At 39.4% G+C, this 20,449-nt stretch overlaps 1 protein-coding gene and 1 pseudogene across 2 annotated transcripts in view; one reads left to right on the top strand and one right to left on the bottom strand.

Annotated features, from left to right (window-relative positions):
* Positions 1–9,618, bottom strand: part of COPS4 (COP9 signalosome subunit 4) — a 40,499-nt gene extending 30,881 nt beyond the window's left edge. The window contains exon 1 of one of the 2 annotated variants that reach the window (XM_028124203.2): positions 9,381–9,618. In XM_028124203.2, coding sequence (XP_027980004.1) covers positions 9,381–9,454 — 74 coding nt within the window. In that variant the 5' untranslated portion in view covers positions 9,455–9,618. The remainder of the gene's footprint in view (positions 1–9,380) is intronic. The other variant, XM_028124202.2, reaches the window with a different exon arrangement.
* LOC114224912 (large ribosomal subunit protein P1-like) lies at positions 551–873 on the top strand (annotated as a pseudogene).
* Positions 9,619–20,449: the final 10,831 nt, after the last annotated feature.

The raw sequence follows: 20,449 nt of genomic DNA on the forward strand, positions 1-20,449 counted from the left end.
GCCTTTTGCAACAAGACAGATAGATCTTGAGGGCATTATGCTAAGTGAAATAAGTCTGACAGAGAAAGATAAATACCACATGCTCTCTCTTATAGTGGAATCTAAAATAAAACCAACCCAAACACAAAGATGCAGATCAAATTGGTGACTGCCAAAGGCACAAAGTGGGGTATAGGAAAATGGGTGAAAGTGGTCAAAAGATACAAACTTCCACTTATAAAATAAATAAGTCAAGGGGATGGAATGTACAGCATGGTGACTGTAGTTAATAATACTGTGTATTGCATACTTGAACGCTGCTAAAAAAAAGTAGTTCTTAAAAGTTCTTGTCACAAGAAAAAAAATTTTGTAAGAATAAAAAATGGATATGTTTCTTTGAAGTTAAGAATATCTATCAAAGTCACCATTTAAAAAGTGAGAGATGCTTTCCTCAGCTGCCTCTAAGGTGCTCGGGCCTTCCAAGGAAGCTAAGGCCGTGATGGGGTGAGGGCCTCACCATCTGGTGACTAGCACCACACCAGGCAGCGCCCACTCAGCACTCACCCACACCATGGCCTCCACCTTGGAGCTCGCCTGTACCTGCTTGGCCCTCATCCTGCAAGACGATGAGGTCACAGAAGCTAAGATCAATGCCTTCATTAAAGTAGCACGTATGGATGCTGAACCTCTCTGGCCAGGCTTATTTGCAAAGGCCCTGGCCAATGTCAACATCGGGAGCCTCATCTGCAACATAGGGGCTGTGAGAGCTGCCCCAGCAGCTGGCGCTGTCCTGCTCCTTCCACCACTGCTGCTCCAGCTGAGGGGAAAGTGGAAGCAAACAAAGAAGAATCAGAGGAGTCTGATGATGACATGGACTTTGGTCTTTTGGATTAAGCCTCTTCTGTAACCTGTTCAATAAAAAGCTTAAAAAAAAAGGTGAAACATGCAAGCCACAGATAGAAAAGATACCTGCGATCCATGTATTTGGCAAAAAAACCTCCCATCCAGAATACACTTAAAATTCCTGTAAATCAATAAAAGATGAACAACCCAATTAAAGAACAGATAAAATGCTTAAATAAGCACTTAGAGATAAGATCCAAATGCCCAACAAGCATATTAAAAGGTACCAAATAACCTCAATATTCATTAGGTTAACGCAAATGATAGGCACAAGTAGATACCATTATACTTCCACTAAAATGAGTAATATTAAAAACATTAACAAATTTGAGTGTTGGTGAGAATGTAGGGGAACCAATCTCATCTATCCCTGATGAGAGTATAAAGTGATCTACACTCTGGAAAACCACTGGCAGTTATCTACTAAAACTAAACATGTCCTCTATAACCCAAATATTCCATTCTTGGGTATATATCCAAGAGAAATGAATGTCTATGTCTATAAAAAGATAAATACAAAAATTTTCATAGTAGCTTTATTCATAATAGCTCTAAACTAGAAAAAATTTTAAATCTCATCAAAAGAAAGGCCCACTAATAAAATGGAATTCTACAAATCAATAATGAATGCTTCATGCATGAATGTATCTCACAGATATTATGTCGAATGAAATAGGACAGACACAAAAGGGTCCACTGAATGGTTCCATTTACGTGCATTTTAAGAACAGGAAAACCCAAATCACAGTGATGGAAGGAGAACAGTGGTTATATTCGGGGGTAGTGACTGTGAAGGGGCATGAGGGAACCTCTGGGCATGCTGGAAATATTCCCAGCTTGATATGGATAGTTGTTACATATCTATGTATGTGAGAAAACGTATTGGGCTCTACTTTTAAGAGTAATGTACTCAGGGGCCCCTGGGTGGCTCAATCGTTAAGTGGCTGCCTTCGGCTCAGGTCATAATCCCAGGGTCCTGGGATCGAGCCCCAAACCGGGCTCCCTGCTCAGTGGGAAGCCTGCTTCTCCTTCTCCCACTCCCCTGCTTGTGTTCCCTCTCTCGCTGTGTCTCTCTGTCAAATAAATAAAATCTTACAAAAAAAAAAGAGTAATGTACTCAATGCAGTGTACTTTAAAATATACAGGTATATATAAACCCACACATATCTTATATTTTAATAGAAAGTAAAAACAAAATTAAAAAAGAGAGATGAAAAATGAAGAGGTAATATTTTAATTCAGAAAAGAGTAAAACCAAAAGGGGTTAGATTAGCTAGAGAAGGCTCCACGAATAAAACACCTTTTTACTGAGCACTCAATAGAAAAAATGGAAAAATGATTGATATGGAGAACATGAAAAATACCAAATATATTTTCCTTAAAAAATATTATGGAGGTGGGTGCCTGGGTAGCTCAGTTGGTTAAGCATCCAACTCTTGGTTTCAGTTCAGGTCTTGATCTCATGGTCGTGAGTTCAAGCCCTACGTTGGGCTCCACGCTGGACATGGAGCCTACTTAAAAAAAAAAAAAATTATGGAGGAAAATAAATTTAACTAAGGTGCTTGCATCTGCCCTATCCATTTATCATCATCAACAAATGTTTACTGAGCACCCATTTATGTCCATGAACTAAAGTTCACTATGTGGATTCCTGATTTCTTGGCACCTAAATCTGAAGGTAAATAAAACATACCCACATGAAAATGTATCACAGTCACTATTTAGAATCAAAATGAGTAGAATAGGTATGTATTAGTAGATCTTTCACCTATGGTAATGATGAATTAGATGACTAGACCAACCCTACCTCAAAACAAAAACAAAAACATAAAAAGCTGAAAGAAATGCAAAATAATAATAATAATAATAGCATAAAATCCTAACAAGAAAGAAGAAACAGGGGAGGATGAGTACAAAGAGCTTCTGCCTGTGAAAAGCCAGGTGAGAGGCAGAGTGGCACTTCTGGTGGGCTCTGCCTTGGGGCATTCTGCCAATCTCCTAGAAACATTGAGAGGCAAGTTGTAATTTTTGGCCAACTACAGAGCTAAAAGAAAAGGAATCTGAGATCCATGCTTGCCAAAGGAGGAAATACTACCACTTTGGAAATAAGATTACAATTTCTATTCTAAGGATCATCAAGGTAAACCAGAAAATTCTGAAGGCTTGATCCTAGACAGCTATCACCCTCAGGTGACTGGCAGAAGGAAATGAAAATCCTCCATGAAAGGTTACATCCTAAGCCTCCAAATGTTTCGAAAAGTATATTTTTAAATAACTTGCCCAACAAAGATCACAAGGCACATGACAATATGAGAATCAACAAAAGCAACAGACAACAATAGCAACAAGCAGGGACTCCAGATACTGGAGACTATCAGAAAGACTGTAGTACAATTACATTTATCATGTTTACAGAGATAAACTCAGGCTTCAAAATTTCAGCAAGAAACTGAGAACCATAAAAAGTGTCATTTGAAGAAAGAACCACCGAGGCACCTGGCTGGCTCAGTCGGTAGAGCATGTGAAGCTCCATCTCAAGGTCATGGGTTCAAGCCCCACGTCAGGCGTGTAGCCTACTTAAAATAAAAAATTTTAGGGGTGCCTGGGTGGCTCAGTCGTTAAGCAACTGCCTTCAGCTCAGGTCATGACCCCAGGGTCCTGGGATTGAGCCCCGCATCGGGCTCCCTGCTCCGCGGGAAATCTGCTTGTGTTCCCTCTCTCGCTGTGTGTCTCTCTCAGTCAAGTAAATAAATAAAATCTTAAAAAAATAATAATAATAAATAAAAATAAAAAACTTTTAAAATATATTAAAAAAAGAAAGAAAAGAAAAAAGAACCACCAAAAACTACAGAACTAAAAAATACTATATCCAAGCTTACTCAATGAAGTTCTTAACAGTAGATTAAACACATTTGAAAAACTGATAAACTAGGAGGCAGGACAGAAAAACCTATCCAGAATAAAGCATTGCAAAGTAAGTACAGAAGACAGGGTAAGAGACATAGAGGTCACAGTAAGAGGGGCCTAACAGGTGTTTCACTGGAGTCCTAGAGAAGAAAACAGAATGGGACACAGGCTACATTTGAAAATATATGGCTGAAACAACCCAGGACCATGAAAGAATCTATCTGATTCAATAAATACAGTGAAGCACAACCAGGATAATGCAGTATTTACAAACTAAACTAAACTAAAATAAAATACCATAATTCTTTCACCTTCTGCATATATGCCCCTTGCAATGTGACTCTGTAGCTCTTCACATCAAAAGGTAGAGTTTCTTTTCCCACCCTTTGATCTGAGCTTGTTTTGATTAATAGAATTTGATGGAAGTGAAGTGCCTGTTCTGAACCTAGACAGACCTCAAGAGGTCTTATATGTGTCTTTTTCTCTTGTAACCTTGCTGTGGCCACATGAACAAGATCAGGGTAACCTACTGGATAATGAAATATGTAGCCCAGTCACCTCCACTGCCCCCACCAACACAGCAAAGTAGCAGTGCCTACCTAACCTGCAGCTGACTACAGACACATGTAGGAGACACGTGTGGAACCCAGATCATGCAGAACAGAGAACCATCCAGCTGGGCCCAGCCAACCAACAGAATTATAAGTAAATGATTGTTGTTTTAATCCACTAAGTTTTAGAGTGGTTTATTTCATAGCAAAAGCCAACTGACAGAGAAATAAACAAATCCACACAGACATGTCACAAAGAAGTTTCAGAAAATTAAACCATTTGTAATTTTCTTACAAATCAAAACCACAATGAGATACCACTTCACACCACTCAGAATGACTGTTGGTGGGAATGCAAACTAGTGCAGCCAATCTGGAAAACAGTATGGCATTTCCTCAAAAAGTCAAAAATAGAACTACTCCAGGACTCAACAATTGCACTATTTATTTACCCAAAGGATACAAAAATAGTGACTCGAAAGAGCACACGCACGCCAATGTTTATAACAGCAATGTCCACAATAGCCAAACTATGGAAAGAACCCAGATGTCCATCAGCAGATGAATGGATAAAGAAGATGTGGTATACATACATACATACACACATACATACACACACACACACACACACACACACACACACACACACACACAAACGGAATATTACTCAGTCGTCAAAAAGAATGAAATCTTGCCATTTGCGACTACATGGATGGAACTAGAGTGTACTTTGTTAAGCGAAGTTAAGTTGGTCAGAGAAAGACAAATATATGATTTCACTAATATGTGGAATTTAAGAAACAAAACAGATGAACATAGGGGAAGGGAAGGAAAAATAAGATAAAAATAGAGAAGGAGGCAAACCATGAGACTCCTAACTATAAGAAACAAACTGAGGGTTGCTGGAGGGGAGGTGGGTGGGGAGGATGGGGTAATTGGATGATGGGCAGTAAAAAGGGTACTTGATGGCATGAGCACGGGGTGTTATATGCAACTGATGAATGACTGAATTCTACCCCTGAAACTAATAATATACCATATGTTAACTAAATTGAATTTAAATAAAAAAAATTTTTTAAAGAAAATGACTGATAATATGTAAGAGAATCTCGGTAAGATTAACAACTGATTTCTCAGCAAATTTTAATTTTAATTAAAATTTAAAATGTTAAAAAAGGAAATAATTTCCTAAATGAGCTCGATCTTTAAGTATTTTAAATATTTCAATGTAGTGTTAAGTGGGAAAGAGTGGAGGAAGACAGGTATTCTAGGCCAAAAAAAAAAAAAAAAGAAATCACTATCTGAAATGCAATCTAGTTGGGGGAAGATAATATAAGGCCAAAAGGTAGATGTGTTTAGAATTAAGGGCTATGAGCCAAGCAGATAGGTTGTATTATGGCCTTGCCACAAGATATGTAACCTCAAGCAAAGTATTTCACCTCTGTACTTCAGTTTTCTCATATGTAATGTAAATTTTGCTCATTAAGGATTAAAAAATGTAAATAAAGATGTGCTTGGCACATGATAAACATCAGATGTTAGGGAACTTCTCTCTTGAGATGGGAACCACTAAAACTGTTGTGTGTGGGAATAATAGAGAACCAGAGAACCTGAGTTATAAGGGGCCCTTGAGATTATATAGTCTTATCCTCTGGTGTGTATGTGTCCTCCATTTTTTGACAGTTCTATTCCATTCTATTACTAGAAAGTTCTAATCCAAAGTCCATCTCTGTAAGGCAGAGCAGTCTATTTTCTTTTCTGCAAAATGGCCTTTCTTTTTTAAGATTTTATTTATTTGACACAGAAAGAGAGAGAGCACAAGCAGGGGGAGCAGGAGAGGGAGAAGCTGGCTCCCCACTGAGAAGGAAGGATCCTGAGATTATGACCTGAGCTTAAGGCTGAGGTCTGAGCCACCCATGTGCCCCTGCAAAACAGCCTTTCTAATAGTCAAAGAGAGCTAAAAGGTCTCCCATTACTCTCCTTTCTCCACGCTAACAGCTTCTTGTAAAATGAAATGTTTAGACTCCAAACCCTGCTATCCTCTTCTGGGTACCTTCTATATTGAGAAGTGGGAAGACAAAAAAAAAAAAAAAAAAAAGGTCTTATTTCTATAGAAATAACTCAACAAAGACCTATAATCCATAACATCATACCTGCCCTCAAAGAGATCACATTCTAATTGGAAAAGTAGACAAGTAAACAGACAATTAAAACAATTAAGTGCTATGGTAGAGGTAAATATAATCTGCCACTGGGCATAAGAGCAACAAACCAGGTCCTGTGTGTGTGGGTAGTTATGAGTGTGTGTTGGTGGCTGTTCAGAAAAGGCTTTTTGGAAGAAATAATATCTCAACTGAGTTTCAAAGAACTGAGTACGTTTTAGCCAAGAAATTAAGACAGGCTATCGTAACAGCTACCTATTCAAATGGTCCCTCTTCAAGGCTCTCCTCCCTTCTAAAGTTTTGTATGAGATAATGATCATAATGCATAATATATACAAAAGTAGTTTATAAAATTTGAAAAATGCACCTCATACGGTCAATTTCTTATGTCAACTTTAGATTATTGTGTTAATTCACAGTTATGAGAAAGCATTTCTAATTGAAGTTTGGGCAAGAAAAGCAGGCTGATAGGTTAAAAATAAGCTTTATAGAGTAGAAAAACCTGGGTTCAAATATAAGCTCTGCACCTTTCTAGCTATTCATTAATTCAACTAACACTTATTAAATGACTGCTCTGTTATAAATATTCTTAATTGCTGGAAACACACAGTATCAATATTTTAGAAATGAATTTACTCTGCCATCCCTTTATATGTACTGCTTTGTCACTCAACTCCTAACATAAATCCTAAAACTACTGATATATTTCAAGAGTGCTTTCCTCATAGACATGTAGCTGGCAGAACTGTTTTGTTATGAAAATAAATATCCCAACACATTCCTGTAGAGATAGGACCAGATATGTACCTGTAGGCAAGGCCAAGACTTTCCTCAGAAAGCCCTGGCTATCAGTTATCAAGCACAACAATCTCAGGTGATAGACTATTACAATAATGGCCTCGAATGAATCATGCCCCATCTGTCCATGCCCCTTTCTAATGTAACTTGGCCACTCCTCCCAGAAAGAGGTACACTCCATTTTTCCTCCCCTTGAATCTGGGCTGGTCTTGTGATTTACTTTGACTTGTTTTAAAGAACTGACATTATGAGATTTCCACGGCTAGCCTTAAGCGTGGCAGCTTCCACTCAGCCTTTTGGAACACTTCTATGGCCCTATAAGGAACTACTGAATGAGAGACCATGTGGAGAGACAGAATCAGCCAGCAGCCTGATGTATATGTGAGCCCATTTTAGCTCCACCAGCCCCAAATGAGCTGCCAGCTGACTCTGCACCTGCATGAGTAAGCCCGGCTTAGACCAGCAGAACAGTCCAGTCAACCCAAAGAATCCTGAAAAATAATAGTTGTTTTACACTACTAAGTTTTTGGTTTGTAACATAGTAATACATAACTAAAGGACCCTGTAAGATAGGTACTATTGTTTACCTGCAATTCACAGCTGAGGAAGTAAATTCTTAGCTTAAGTTTCAGAATTCTGCGAACATTTGAAAAACTATATCTCTTCTGATAAAGAATGTACTTCATTTTCTTCAACAAAACAAAAAAGAAAGAAAAGCGTGGGGGGAAATATAAGCTGAGCATGGGGGAAAATATATGATCATTTTACTTTCATCCAAATCTAAAAATTACATGCAGAAAGGATTAAACCATGAATGAAGACAGTCGGTACACTACGGAGTAGAAGACACATTCACCTTATTTACAAACCAGGGAATAAGTCATTATATGTACTTACTAACTGCTTTATAATAATAATAGTAACAAAGACAATTTTGTGGCACTAAATGTCAAGTACCGTTCTAGTAACATGTGTGATGTAAATGTATATACACACACATACTCATTTTGTCCTTAGACAAGAATAAGTCCTATTATCCCCATTTTCATGAGAAGGAAACTGCAGTACATAGTAGCTAAATCCAAGATACACAGCTAGATTTCCCACTGATAAAACTAGATTACATGTGCCACCAGAGAAAAGATAGCAGAGTTTTCATAAAACACAGCCAAGGTTTCAATGGCCAGGTTAGAGCAGGTGTATCCCATTTATGTAGATGAACATGATCTCAGCTGTCAGGATGTAAATATTACCATCAACTTAAGACGCATACTTTAAACAGAATACAAGTTCTTACAAAAGAACTGTATAATGTTCTGTATAATCTACAAAAAGAAAACGGACAATTATCTACCTACCTACCTACCCACCTACGATTGTAACTGCTTGCATGACAGGCATATGTCACAAATTTTAACGTGGAGTGGATCTAACCCTTCAACATAAATTCCGCAAAATTCCTAAACAATTCAGATCCCTGCAAATATCACTAATCTAGACATCCTGACTCACGTTGTGAGGGCGTTCCGCTTATGTGCCCCTCTTCAGAGTTGGTGGCGGAGAGAGAACCCAAAACACAAGGTCTCACAGAAGATGGTCCAGGTGGTTCTGAACACATGATAGCGGCCATACCTCCTCACCCCTTTCAGCCTCTAGAAGCCATCTCCCAGAAAACCCTGCATCGAGGTCCCAGAATATACATTTCCCTCAATCAAAAAAAAAAAAAAAGGCCCAAAGAGAGACCAGAATTCGGTGTGAGAGGCCAGCCAGGGATGGAAAGAGACACCAGGGAAAAAAAAGAAGGCCGTGGGAGCAGTCGTCCCTCAGACCATGCTTCCAGAATCTTAACAGGTAAAGATGCTATCAAAGACAGAACAAGTTGACAGTCACCCCAAGTCTGACACCCCCCCCCCAGGGTTCCCTGCACCGGCTTTCCGCTGCTCCCAATTTTTGCGTCTACAAACGACCTCAGGCCCGCCCCCTTGGTCGTCAGGCTGTATCACATCCCAAAGCCGCCGTCAACACAAGAACAGGTCTATGGCTTCCCTCCCGACCTCCCAGGCCCCTGAGAAATACTCACTTGCCCGCAAGATCTTTATGAGAGCCGCTCGAATTCATGAGCTGGGCCAAATCCTGCCGCACGGCTGCCGCCATCTTTCTTCCAGCTCAGCAGAGGCTGCCGGGCCTCGCACAGCCGAAAAGAAAACGAGTGTAGGCCTCCAGACCGCAGCTAGAGGGAACCCGAGATGCCATAGAGTACCGACTGTGTGGGCCAGAGCGCCGGGTGCGAGAGCCTGCGCAAAGTCCGTCCCCAGAGTTGAGTGACGCGAAGCTCCACTCACGTCCGAGGCCCGTCCAGGATTCTCCCACAGGCTCAGGCTCGCGCGCTCCCACTTAGGATTGGCGGATGAAGTCGAAGGCGTGTGTTGCTTGTGCAACTCCAGTAAGTGCCGGGCACCCGAAATTGCCAAGTCGTCATTAATGAGGTTCCGTGTCTCACTTACGTGATTTACTGTTGTTCCTAGTTCTTTAAGACAGTCCTTAAACTTCGTGTGTTAAAAACGAATTGCTTTTATGTCCAATTCACCACAGACTGGTACTGTTGTAAAATACAGTAAAAAATGTACATATTTCTCCTCTGACTTTGTACCCTTTATATAGGGTGATCATGCATCCCAGTTTGTCCAGGATGATGCCATTTTCCGTCTGTTGTCCTGGAGTGATTATTAACAACACCCCCTTTCACTCTAGAAACTGTTTCACCTGGATGATAAATTATATGGTCACCTATCTTTTTATGTAATTGTATACATTACTCATGTATCCTTATGGACTTTCTGCACATAAATTATTATCCTTTATTTATAGAAGATAACACACCATATCATTATTCCCCTTGATTTTCTTCACTTTTTTTTGGTAGCTCTTACCATGTATATCCAGAGAGCTTCCTCATCATTTTTTTTTTTTAAACTGGAGAGTATTGCATATAATGAGGGGATGGTCATAGTTTATTTAATCTTTATAACCCGACACTTAAATTGTTTTTAATCAATCAACCAGTGCTGCAGTAAAGAAGTTCCTACCAACAATATGTAGAAGTGCCATTTTCTACAGCCTTGCCTACAAAGGATATCAAACTTGAATTTTGTCCTCATGGTGTGTCATAAATAGAATGTTCCCTCTATTGGAAAGGGGAAAGGAGAGAAGACTAGAACAAGGAAATTCTTTAAGAAAGTAATGTGGAGATTGCTTACATCAATTCTGATACCAATCCGTTGGCAAGAACTTAGTCACATGACCAGGCCTAGCAACAGTGAGGCTGGAAATTTGGTTTCCAGTCCAGCAGCCCTTTGCCTAAGAAAAAGAAAAGGATGGGTTTAAAGGGACAGTCAGTAGTCTCTACTATAATCTGTCCCACTGATCACCTAGATACCTGCGTGTATCCTTCTTACAGTAGAATACTCTTACCCCTAAAGAAGAGAGATCAATTCCCTGTTCGTTTCTATACCAGCTCAAAAAGCAGGATGTTTGATGATGCACAACCCTCTCCATCTGATTGGGATATGTCTTTTCATGGCCCAGAGTTATATACACTGTAAAACAAATTATCTGCTCATGCCTGTACATGTAATACAAAACAACAGTGGAACAGGAACAGGATAACCACAGTTAAAACTCAAAAAAATTAGAATGTGAAACACATAGCCGTTACTTCTCCATAGCAATGATGGAACCCTGGGCAGGAATTAGAAATACTCAATACCTTGTAGGGAGTAAGTTCCTTGGTTAGACCCTCATTCTGCTCTTTGAGAGGATCTCCATTGTCCATTGTACTCTGGGCCCCAGTTTTGCCCTAGGAATGTAAGTTAACTGGATTTTGGAGAGTATTCCCTCTTTGGAGGAATGCCTTTGGATCTGGATTGAGAGCTCTTGTAGGCCAGGTTTTTCAGTGTTTTGTTTTTGTTGTTTTATTTAAATGTAATTTCATTGAATATTCAGTAAACTCTACTTCCAGACAGTTTCAGGTGCCAGTAACCACGCCCACAGTTGTTTCTAGAAATAGTTGTTAAATGTGGCCTATTTCCTGGATTCCACACTCAAACCTTTCTTAACATCTTTCTTTTTAATGACAGTCTTGAGGTTATCTGAAACAATAGGCTTAAGTGAGAAGGGAACTCTATTAATTTGATTTTTGCTTCAGTTTATCTTTGTTTTCTGTTGTTTTTTTGCCCATTTGTGTTTGCCAAAAAATCTTAATGGGCTATGAGAAAACCCAAAATCTCTTCTGCTATATAGGGGTACATAAGCAGTTGGCTTTTTCAACTTAGTGAAGCCCAAGAATTACCAGCTGTTCTATTTGCTTTTTACTCTGACTTTGAGGTTTATTTGTAATACCTTGCTGAAAGCAGAAAGAAGCAACCAAACATACAAACTGTCTCTTCCCATATACCTCCACTAGAGCTACAAGCTAGGTAGAGAAGTTGTCTGCCTTCCTGGTTCTTGTAATCAGCAATTTGACTAAACTTTTTGACATGACAAGGCCTCCCTTTTCCAGACTGCTCAGGGGTAATCCTGCTCAACCTCTAAAAGAATCTGTGTGGGCGCCTGGGTGGCTCAGTTGGTTAATCGACTGCCTTCGGCTCAGGTCATGATCCTGGAGTCCCAGGATCGAGTCCCGCATCAGGCTCCCTGCTCAGCAGGGAGTCTGCTTCTCCCTCTGACCCTCCCCCCTCTCATGTGCTCGCTCTCTCTCTCTCACTGTCTCTCAAATAAATAAATAAAATCTTTAAAAAAAATAAAAGAATCTGTGTATTTTTAGGTTTTACTTACAGCACGGTGGAAAAACAAACAAGCATGGTACTGGAAACATTCTCTTTTCAGTTGCTTAGCAGCAAGAAGTTAGCTAGGCTTGTTTGAATTAAGAAATTCTAATTCTGTTTTACTATGCAAAACCTTAGGTCCCAGCCCCTACTTACTGAGTCAAAACTGTCATATTATCAAAATCCATCTAGTAATTTTTGCACATTAAAGTTTGGGTAGCACTGCTCTAGCTTAGATGTCCACACCACTAGATAGATGAGTTCTCTCACTAAACTCTTGCCTATTAAAGCCATTTCCCTGGCTAGGAAACTCCCACTTTTATATAATCAGATATAAAAGCTGTTTTCTGACCTCTCACAATTTCCCTACAAATATGCAGAGAGAGTCATCCTGGGGTCCTTTTCCTGGTGCATTTTCCACTCTGTGTCCCATGTGCCCAGCTCAAATATGCCTTGCTATAGAAATAAAAAAAGAGCATAGGTGATTGCATATATTCTGCTGTTTTCTGAGCATCAGTCCTTACTCTACATTTGTTCCACATGTTGCTAGTGCTGTGTGACAAAATTATTCTAGAGTCATCTTGTGTGTTTCCTAGCCTAGACCCAGAATCAGCTGTTTCTCCAAGAAGCCCTTGTTCCTTTAGTTCATTTACAGATAACAATCTGAGTGCCAGGGATGTTCGTTGCTACTGTCTTGGTCATTTTGGGAACTTTTCATAGGACAGAACTAGGAAATATATATATATATAGAGAGAGAGAGGATAAAATAAGTCATGAGTTCATTCTGATACTTCAAATTCCAGTATAGGTGATTTTACTTAACCTCTTTTGTATTACATCTGTATCTCCTTTCCTCCACATCCAGAATCCTGGTTCACAAGTACATAGGAGATTATAGAAGCAGCATATTCATTCATCCTACATTGTACACACAACAACTTCAGAATAGCAATACTAATACTACTATCCCCGATGTGACTGCTGAAGGAATTCAACATTTTCCTACTACTTTTCTTCCATTTCCTCTGTTCTATTGTGAGCACATACAGCTGTGACAAACTATACTTTCTTCCTCCTAATCCTCCTTCGGTCTTGTTCTGTAAGTAGTACACATTTAATGCTCACCATCAGCTCTTATATTGAGACCTCTTAGTCATTTTAGTTGGCTAAAGCTAGTTCTTTAATAGGTTTCTCAGGAAGGGGCTCCTGGAAAACATAATTTTGAATGTTCTTGAATGTTGGAAACATCTTGTGCCTTTTATTTTTGAAAATCAGTTTTGTTAGATAATCTTGACTCACTTTTCTTGAGAATCTGAAGTGTGATGCTCCATTTTCTTATGACCTAAAGCATTGCTGAAAAATAGCTCATGAGAGTCTAATTTTCTTTTCCTTATAGGTCACCTCATCTTTTTGCCTAGATGCCCCCCAGTTTTTTTCCCTTTAACATCAAGTAATTTTACTAGACTATGTGCTGGTGTTGGTCATTCTGGGTCAAAATTCTTAGGTATAGAGCGTGCTCTTTCAATAGATCGTTTCAATTTTTTCAATAATATCTTTAATTACAATTTTTCTTTTTGCTCTATTCCTTTGGTTTCTTTCCTCAGAAACTACTATTGTCTTTATGTTAGATCTTCTTTATCTTAATATTAGTCACCTTCCCTCAAAATCTTTTTCTTTTTTCACATTTTTAATTTTCTTTTCACCCTGTTTCTCTTAAGGCATTATCTGACACTTATATTTGCTCCTGGTTTCCTTCTAGTTGAGTTTTCATTCCCAAATAATGTTTTTATTGCTAATTCCTACTGAGTTCTGCCATTATGTTTTTCTGTCATGTCCTGTACCATTTTCTTTTCAATTTAACTAATGTGAAAAGTGTATTAAGGCTTACCTTCTTTTCAGTTTAACTGATGATTACCTTCCCTTTTCTGACATTCACTATCACTTTTTCTTTAGCAATATGTGAGGACAAGTTTCAGCCCTTTACTCGCTTCTGGACTCTCTAGTCCCCCATTGCCTCTGTATCATACCTCAATAAATGAGACTCATAGAATATTTTTACTTCCACATCCTTCACTTCTAGTTGAGACCTTGAAAATATATTGATGTCTGCCCCCTCCACCCTTACCTAGTTCCTCGGTTTCACTGAGATAGGTTGGTACTTTGTTCCATTTCAATAAATACTTGCTTTTCCTTTGCAGTATGGCTCTTCTATTTTAGGAATCCTTAAGTTAACACTTGGGCTGTAATTCCCAGTTTCATTGTCATTATTCACTTACATTACTATATAAATTATTCATCACAAATTCCCCTTCTCTTCATCTTCCCTGTCTTGATCTGATTGGTTGTTTGGTAGTGCTCACTCTTAAGTGATCCCTCAGAGGCTGTGCATGGGTAACATTATTTGTGATTCTGTGCATATTGACAAATATCTTTCCATCCTCTTGATGGTTGAATGAGATTTGGGCTGAGCTGCTGTCCTTTTCCCTCAGTGACCTGTAAAATGTTACTCCACCTCAACTCACCGTCTGCAGCAGCCATCCCAGACAGCCTAACAATTCCTGTAGTTATCAACCCAAAATGGCCAGCACTTGATTGATCACTGACAGCTTCCCTAATTTTTGCCCCAACCAGGGAAAGCCAAATACACCCGCCCCCTACAACCAATTACATAGGATACCCCACTTCCGGGCTGCTGCTGACAGCTCCTCCATGCCAACAACCTCCAATCAGGGCATACCTGAATTCCCTTTTTCCACTATAAAGCTTTCCATTCCTCTGCTTGTCTTTGAGTATCTGTTAAACAGAAATGATGGTGTCCCAAATCCCTTGCTATAGAAGCTCCAAGTAAATAGCCTTTGCTTGTCCTTATTTGGCTTCGTTTATTTTTGCACCTTTCTTCTCCCTCTCTTGTACTTTTTCTTCTTCCTCTTCCTCCCCCTTCTCTTTCTCCTCACCCCTCCTTTCCCACCCCCACAGTCCCCTTTGTTCTTTTTGTTTTTCATCTTCTTGTAAGTAACTTGTTCTTTCCACCTGAAAGTTTTTGAAGATCTTCTCTTTATAGGAATTTCCCTCACATACGTCTAGGTGTGTCTTTTCTCATTGATATTACCTGGAACTCAGTGACCCCTTTCGCTTGCAGATGCATGTCTATCTTTAGGTCAGGGAAATCTTCTGTTATTATTTAATTATTACCTCTCTTTTTTCTGTTCCTTTCTCTCCTTCCAAAACTCCAAACGTCACATATCAGGTCTTTTGGATGTATCTTCAAAGTGATGTGCCTTTTCATCATAATTTCTCTCTTTATATATTTTTGCTCTGTGTTTTGAGCTATCTTTTCCACTTTTCAGGCCACTTAGCAGGATTCAATCCTTCTTCTTCAATGTATCATCAGTGTTGTATTTTTAAAAATCATGATTTCCATTTATTTACTTGTGTAAAAATCTTATAGCTGCTTTATTTATAATAGCCTCAAATGAAAACAACCCAAATGTCCATCATAAGGAAAGTGAATAGAGAAACTGTGGCATATGTATTCAATAGAATACTACTCAGCATTAAAAAGGAAAAAAAAAAACTATAGATATATGCAGGAATATGAATGAATCTCCAAACATTATACCGAAAGAAATCAGACATTAAAAAGTACATATAATAAGAGTCTATCTACATGAATCTAAGATTCTAATTCTAAGTCAAACAAAACTAATCTATGGTGACAGAAAATCAGAAATTACTTAGGGAGGGGGAAAATGGGGAAGAATGGTAATTTACTGGGAAGTAGCAGGAGGTGATGAAAATATTCTATATGTTTACAGAGGTGTGGGTTACATGGGTGGTATGGTATAGATGTATCAAAAAAAAAATTCATCATACTGTATACTTAAGATCTGTGCATTTTATTGAATGTAAAATCTCAATTTAAAAACAGAATAAAATGCTTTTTGTGCAATTGTCTTGTGTGTGTATTGAATTTAGTCTTCTTAAGGGCTTTTATTTATGTATTTATATATTTATGGTTTAAGAAGTCTTCTGTCTTCTTTAGCACTTTCAAAAGCTGGTGGTCTGTCAGTTTCAAAGGAAGAGAAGTTTCAGTGCAACTTTTTTGTTTCCTTAAAGCTCCTCTTTGTCAGGATGACCAAGTCCTTTTTCTTTCTTTCTTTTTTTTTTTTTTGACAATTTATCTCATTGTTATATTTTTAATTGAAGTATAATTAACATATGGCATTATATTAGGTTCAGGTATACAATACAGTGATTCGACAATTCTACACATTACTCGGTGCTCATCATGGTAAGTGTACTCTTAAACCCCATCACCTATTTCACCCGTCCCGCCACCCACCTCCCCTCTAGCAACCACCCGGTGGTTCTCTGTATTTAAGTCTGTTTTGTTTGTCTCTTTTTTCTTTATTTGTTTTGTTTTTTAAATTCCATATATGAGTGAAGTCATATGCTGTTTGTCTTTCTCTGTCTGACTTCTTTCACTTAGCATTATACCCTCTAGGTCCATCCATGTTGTTGCAAATGGCAAGATCTCATTCTTTTTTATGGCTAAGATTCCATTGCATATATATATATATGTATATATATATATTCTACATTTTTATCCATTCATCTATCAATGAACACTTGGGCTACTTCCATATGTTGTCTCTTTTAAGTAATGCTGCAATAAACATAGAGGTCCATTTATCTTTTTGAATTAACATTTTTGTTTTCTTTGGGTAAATACCCAGTAGTGGAATTACTAGATCATATGGTAATTATATTTTTAATTTTTTGAGGAACATCTGTATTATTTTCCACAGTGGCTGCACCAGTTTGCATTCCCATCAACAATGCATGAAGGTTCCTTTTTCTCCACATCCTCACCAACACTTGGTATTTCTTGTCTTTTTTATTTTAGCCATCTTGACAGGTATAAGGTGGTATCTCACTGTGCTTTTGATTTGCATTTCCTCGGTTATTAGTGATGTTGAGAATCTTTTCATGTGTCTCTTGGCATTTGTGTGTCTCAGAAGGTCCTCTTAAGAACAGTGCCAGCGGGACGCCTGGGTGGCTCAGTCGTTAAGCATCTGCCTTCAGCTCAGGTCATGATCCCAGGGTCCTGGGGTCGAGCCCAGCATTGGGCTCCCTGCTCAGCGGGAAGCCTGCTTCTCCCTCTCCCATTCCCCCCTGCTTGTGTTCCGTCTCTCGCTGTGTCTCTCTGTCAAATAAATAAAATCTTTAAAAAAAAAAAAAAACAGTGCCAGGGCAGGTACTATACTCCCACTTGAAGGACTATGGGTCTTCTCAGACTATACTCTCTCCATTATCCAGTATGTTCTGATGCTTTTCCCTTTCTCTCTCTCTCTAGACTCACTATAACTTGAGGCTTCATTCATGTCATCTAGTGCCCACTGTGTGTCTGCTCATTCCCAAGTATTCATGTTTCAATTTGGGTCATGTAGTTGAATTGGAAGTGGGAGAGAAGGGTGAAAGATACGTGATAGTCTGATTCATTTTTATAAACTAGCTGGTACCCAAAACTTTGTGCCTTGTATTTAGTAAGGAATCAAAAATATTTGTTACACTGACTAAAAAACATAGTTGAGTAAATAAATAGACCTAGAAAATCCCAGCATCATTGAATGTTGTTTCCATCTAAATTTCCCTTCTCTGGAGTTGGCATTAAAATCAAGGAACATACAAATCCAAAGGTTGAGTAGGAACTAATGTTAGTGAGGTAGAGAAGATGGTCCAAATCTGCCACCAACTATGGGAACAACCAGAAGCGAATAGTGAAATCTGGGTTGTAAAGCAAGAGCTCTGAGACGTAGAAAGACAAGTAGGAAGGGATGGGTTAAGAGAGTAAGTAGAGGGACACCTGGGTGGCTTAGTCAAGCGTCTGCCTTCAACTTAGGTCATGATCCCAGGGTCCTGGGATCAAGTCCCGGGTAGGGCTCCTTGCTCAGCAGGGACTCTGCTTCTCCCTCTCCTGCTGCTCCCCCTGCTTGTGCTCTCTCTGACAAACAAAATCTTAAAAAAAAAAAAAAAAAAAGAAGGGCTATCTTGGGTAAAAACTGTGATGAGCATTATGGTCCAACAATAGAAACCCCAGACCCTCTTAACAAAACAATACCTGGAGGACTTACAGCTTCTGCCTACCACAGAAGGCTGAAAAAAGCATTCCCACCGTCACAACAACAAGCTAGGCAAGTTACAAAATCATAACTTTTATTGAGCCAATCAGAGAGCTGAGGTCACAGGACAGCTGACTAGCCTGAATCCAAGGAAAGACAAGCTGCTTGTAAACAGGTGAGAGGCAAGCCCTGGGTCATCTGTGGCATAGCATATGAAGGAAAATAAAGCAGCCATTCAAACAGCAAAGAATTCTGCTAAATGTTTAAATAAATTGTTAAAGATTGAGTATGGGCTTGCATGCTTGTGGAATCCCATGGAAACCACAAAGATAAGGGGAATTCACATCACCGGCTCTTCTCTAGGGAAGGTGTTTTGTAATTAAAAGGAAAAGAAAAAAAGCTTTACCCCGTTTCTAGTCTCTCTAGAGGCAGAAGTCTCCTGTTAGGTGGAAGATGAGCGTATTCCTTTTTTTTTTTTTTTTTTTCTTTTTTAATTTGTCAGAGAGACAGCACCAGCAGGGGGAGATGCAGGCAGAGGGAGAAGCAGGCTCCCCGCTGAGCAAGGAGCCTGATGTGGTACTTGATCCCAGGACCCTGGGATCATGACCTGAGCCGGAGGCAGACGCTTGACGGACTGAGCCACCCAGGCATCCCAAATGAGCACATTCCTTCAAACACATTAAACTCTGGGTCCAGGTCCAAATGAGCAAGGCCAAGAGAGGGGAAGCACTTCCCTCTCTGTGTGAGCCCTTCTTTCAAGTTCCCATACCCTGTCTCAAGATGTGCCTTTTTTCAGGATGACTGACATTGCAAATACTTCCGTCAAGTGTAAAGCCCACTCCTAACTATAGGGATGGTTACACCCTAGCAAGACAAGTCCTTGCTTATCCACAGGGAATATGTTTAATCCCTCTAGTGGATGCCTGAAACTACCGATAGTACCGAACCCTCTACATTCTATGCTTTTTCCTGTACATACATACCTATGATAAAGTTTAATTTATAAATTAGTCACAGTAAGAGATTAACAACAACTAATAAGATAGAACAATTATAGCAATGTACTATAATATATATGAAGTTATATGAATGTGGTCTCTCTCAAAATACTGTACTGTACTCACCTTCTTGTGATGATGTGAGATGATAAAATGCCTACGTGATGAGATAAAATGAGGTGAGTGACGTAGGCATTGTGATTTAGTGTTAGGGTTAAGCTACTACTGACCTTCTGATGACATGTCAAGGAGGATCTGCTTCTGGACCAGAGTTGACTGCAGGTAACTGAAACCTCGGAAAGTGAAACCACAGACGGGCAGGGGGAGGCAGGACACTAGATCAGAGCATTACAGAGAATCCTCTACTTACATCCTTTTTTGGGGGGGGTAAAGATTTATTTATTTCAGAGAGCGAGCTTGAGAGCATGTCAGCTTGTGTGAGTGGGGGGAGGGGCAGAGGGAGAAGGAGATAATCTCAAGCAGACTCCCTGTAGAGCACAGCGCCCAAGGGGCTCGATCCTACCACCCTGAGACCATGACCTGAGCCTAAATCAAGAGTGGGATGCTTAACCCGATTGAGCCACCCAGGCACCCCTACTTCTATCCTTTTAATTACAAAAACAAAAATAACTATTATAGAGGCAAATAAATCTTGTTGCCAAGAGGAAAAATAATTAACTCTGTCTACCATCAGCAGATGACTTTAGTGGTTGATTTTAATTTTCAGGTGGTTTGACATTATTAATTACATCATGTACCATATGTGAAAAAATTTAGGGTATGTTCAGAATGATACTGATCTACATTCCCTTATTAGAAACCACTGAGTATTGGGTGCCTGGGTGGCTCAGTTGGTTAAGCGACTGTCTTCAGCTCAGGTCATGATCCTGGAGTCCCAGGATCGAGTCCCGCATCAGGCTCCCTGCTGAGGGAGTCTGTTTCTCCCTTTGACCCTCCCCCCTCTCATGCTCTCTCTCTCAGGTAAATAAATAAAATCTTTAAAAAAAAAAAAAAAAGAAAGAAACCACTAAGTATCAGTGTAGTTTGGAATTGAGGATAAATAATTTTAAAAACTTTTTTCTTTTAAAACCGTCTTTGGGGCACCTGGGTGGCTCAGTCGGTTAAGTGTCTGCCTTTGGCTCAGGTCATGATCCCAGGGTCTTGGGACCGAGCCCCCCATCAGGCTCCCTGCTCAGTGGGAAGCCT

Source organism: Eumetopias jubatus, unplaced genomic scaffold (genome assembly GCF_037043125.1).
Source record: "Eumetopias jubatus isolate StellerSeaLion01/CBP00866 unplaced genomic scaffold, mEumJub1_p1.0 scaffold_2, whole genome shotgun sequence".
NCBI lineage: Eukaryota > Metazoa > Chordata > Mammalia > Carnivora > Otariidae > Eumetopias > Eumetopias jubatus.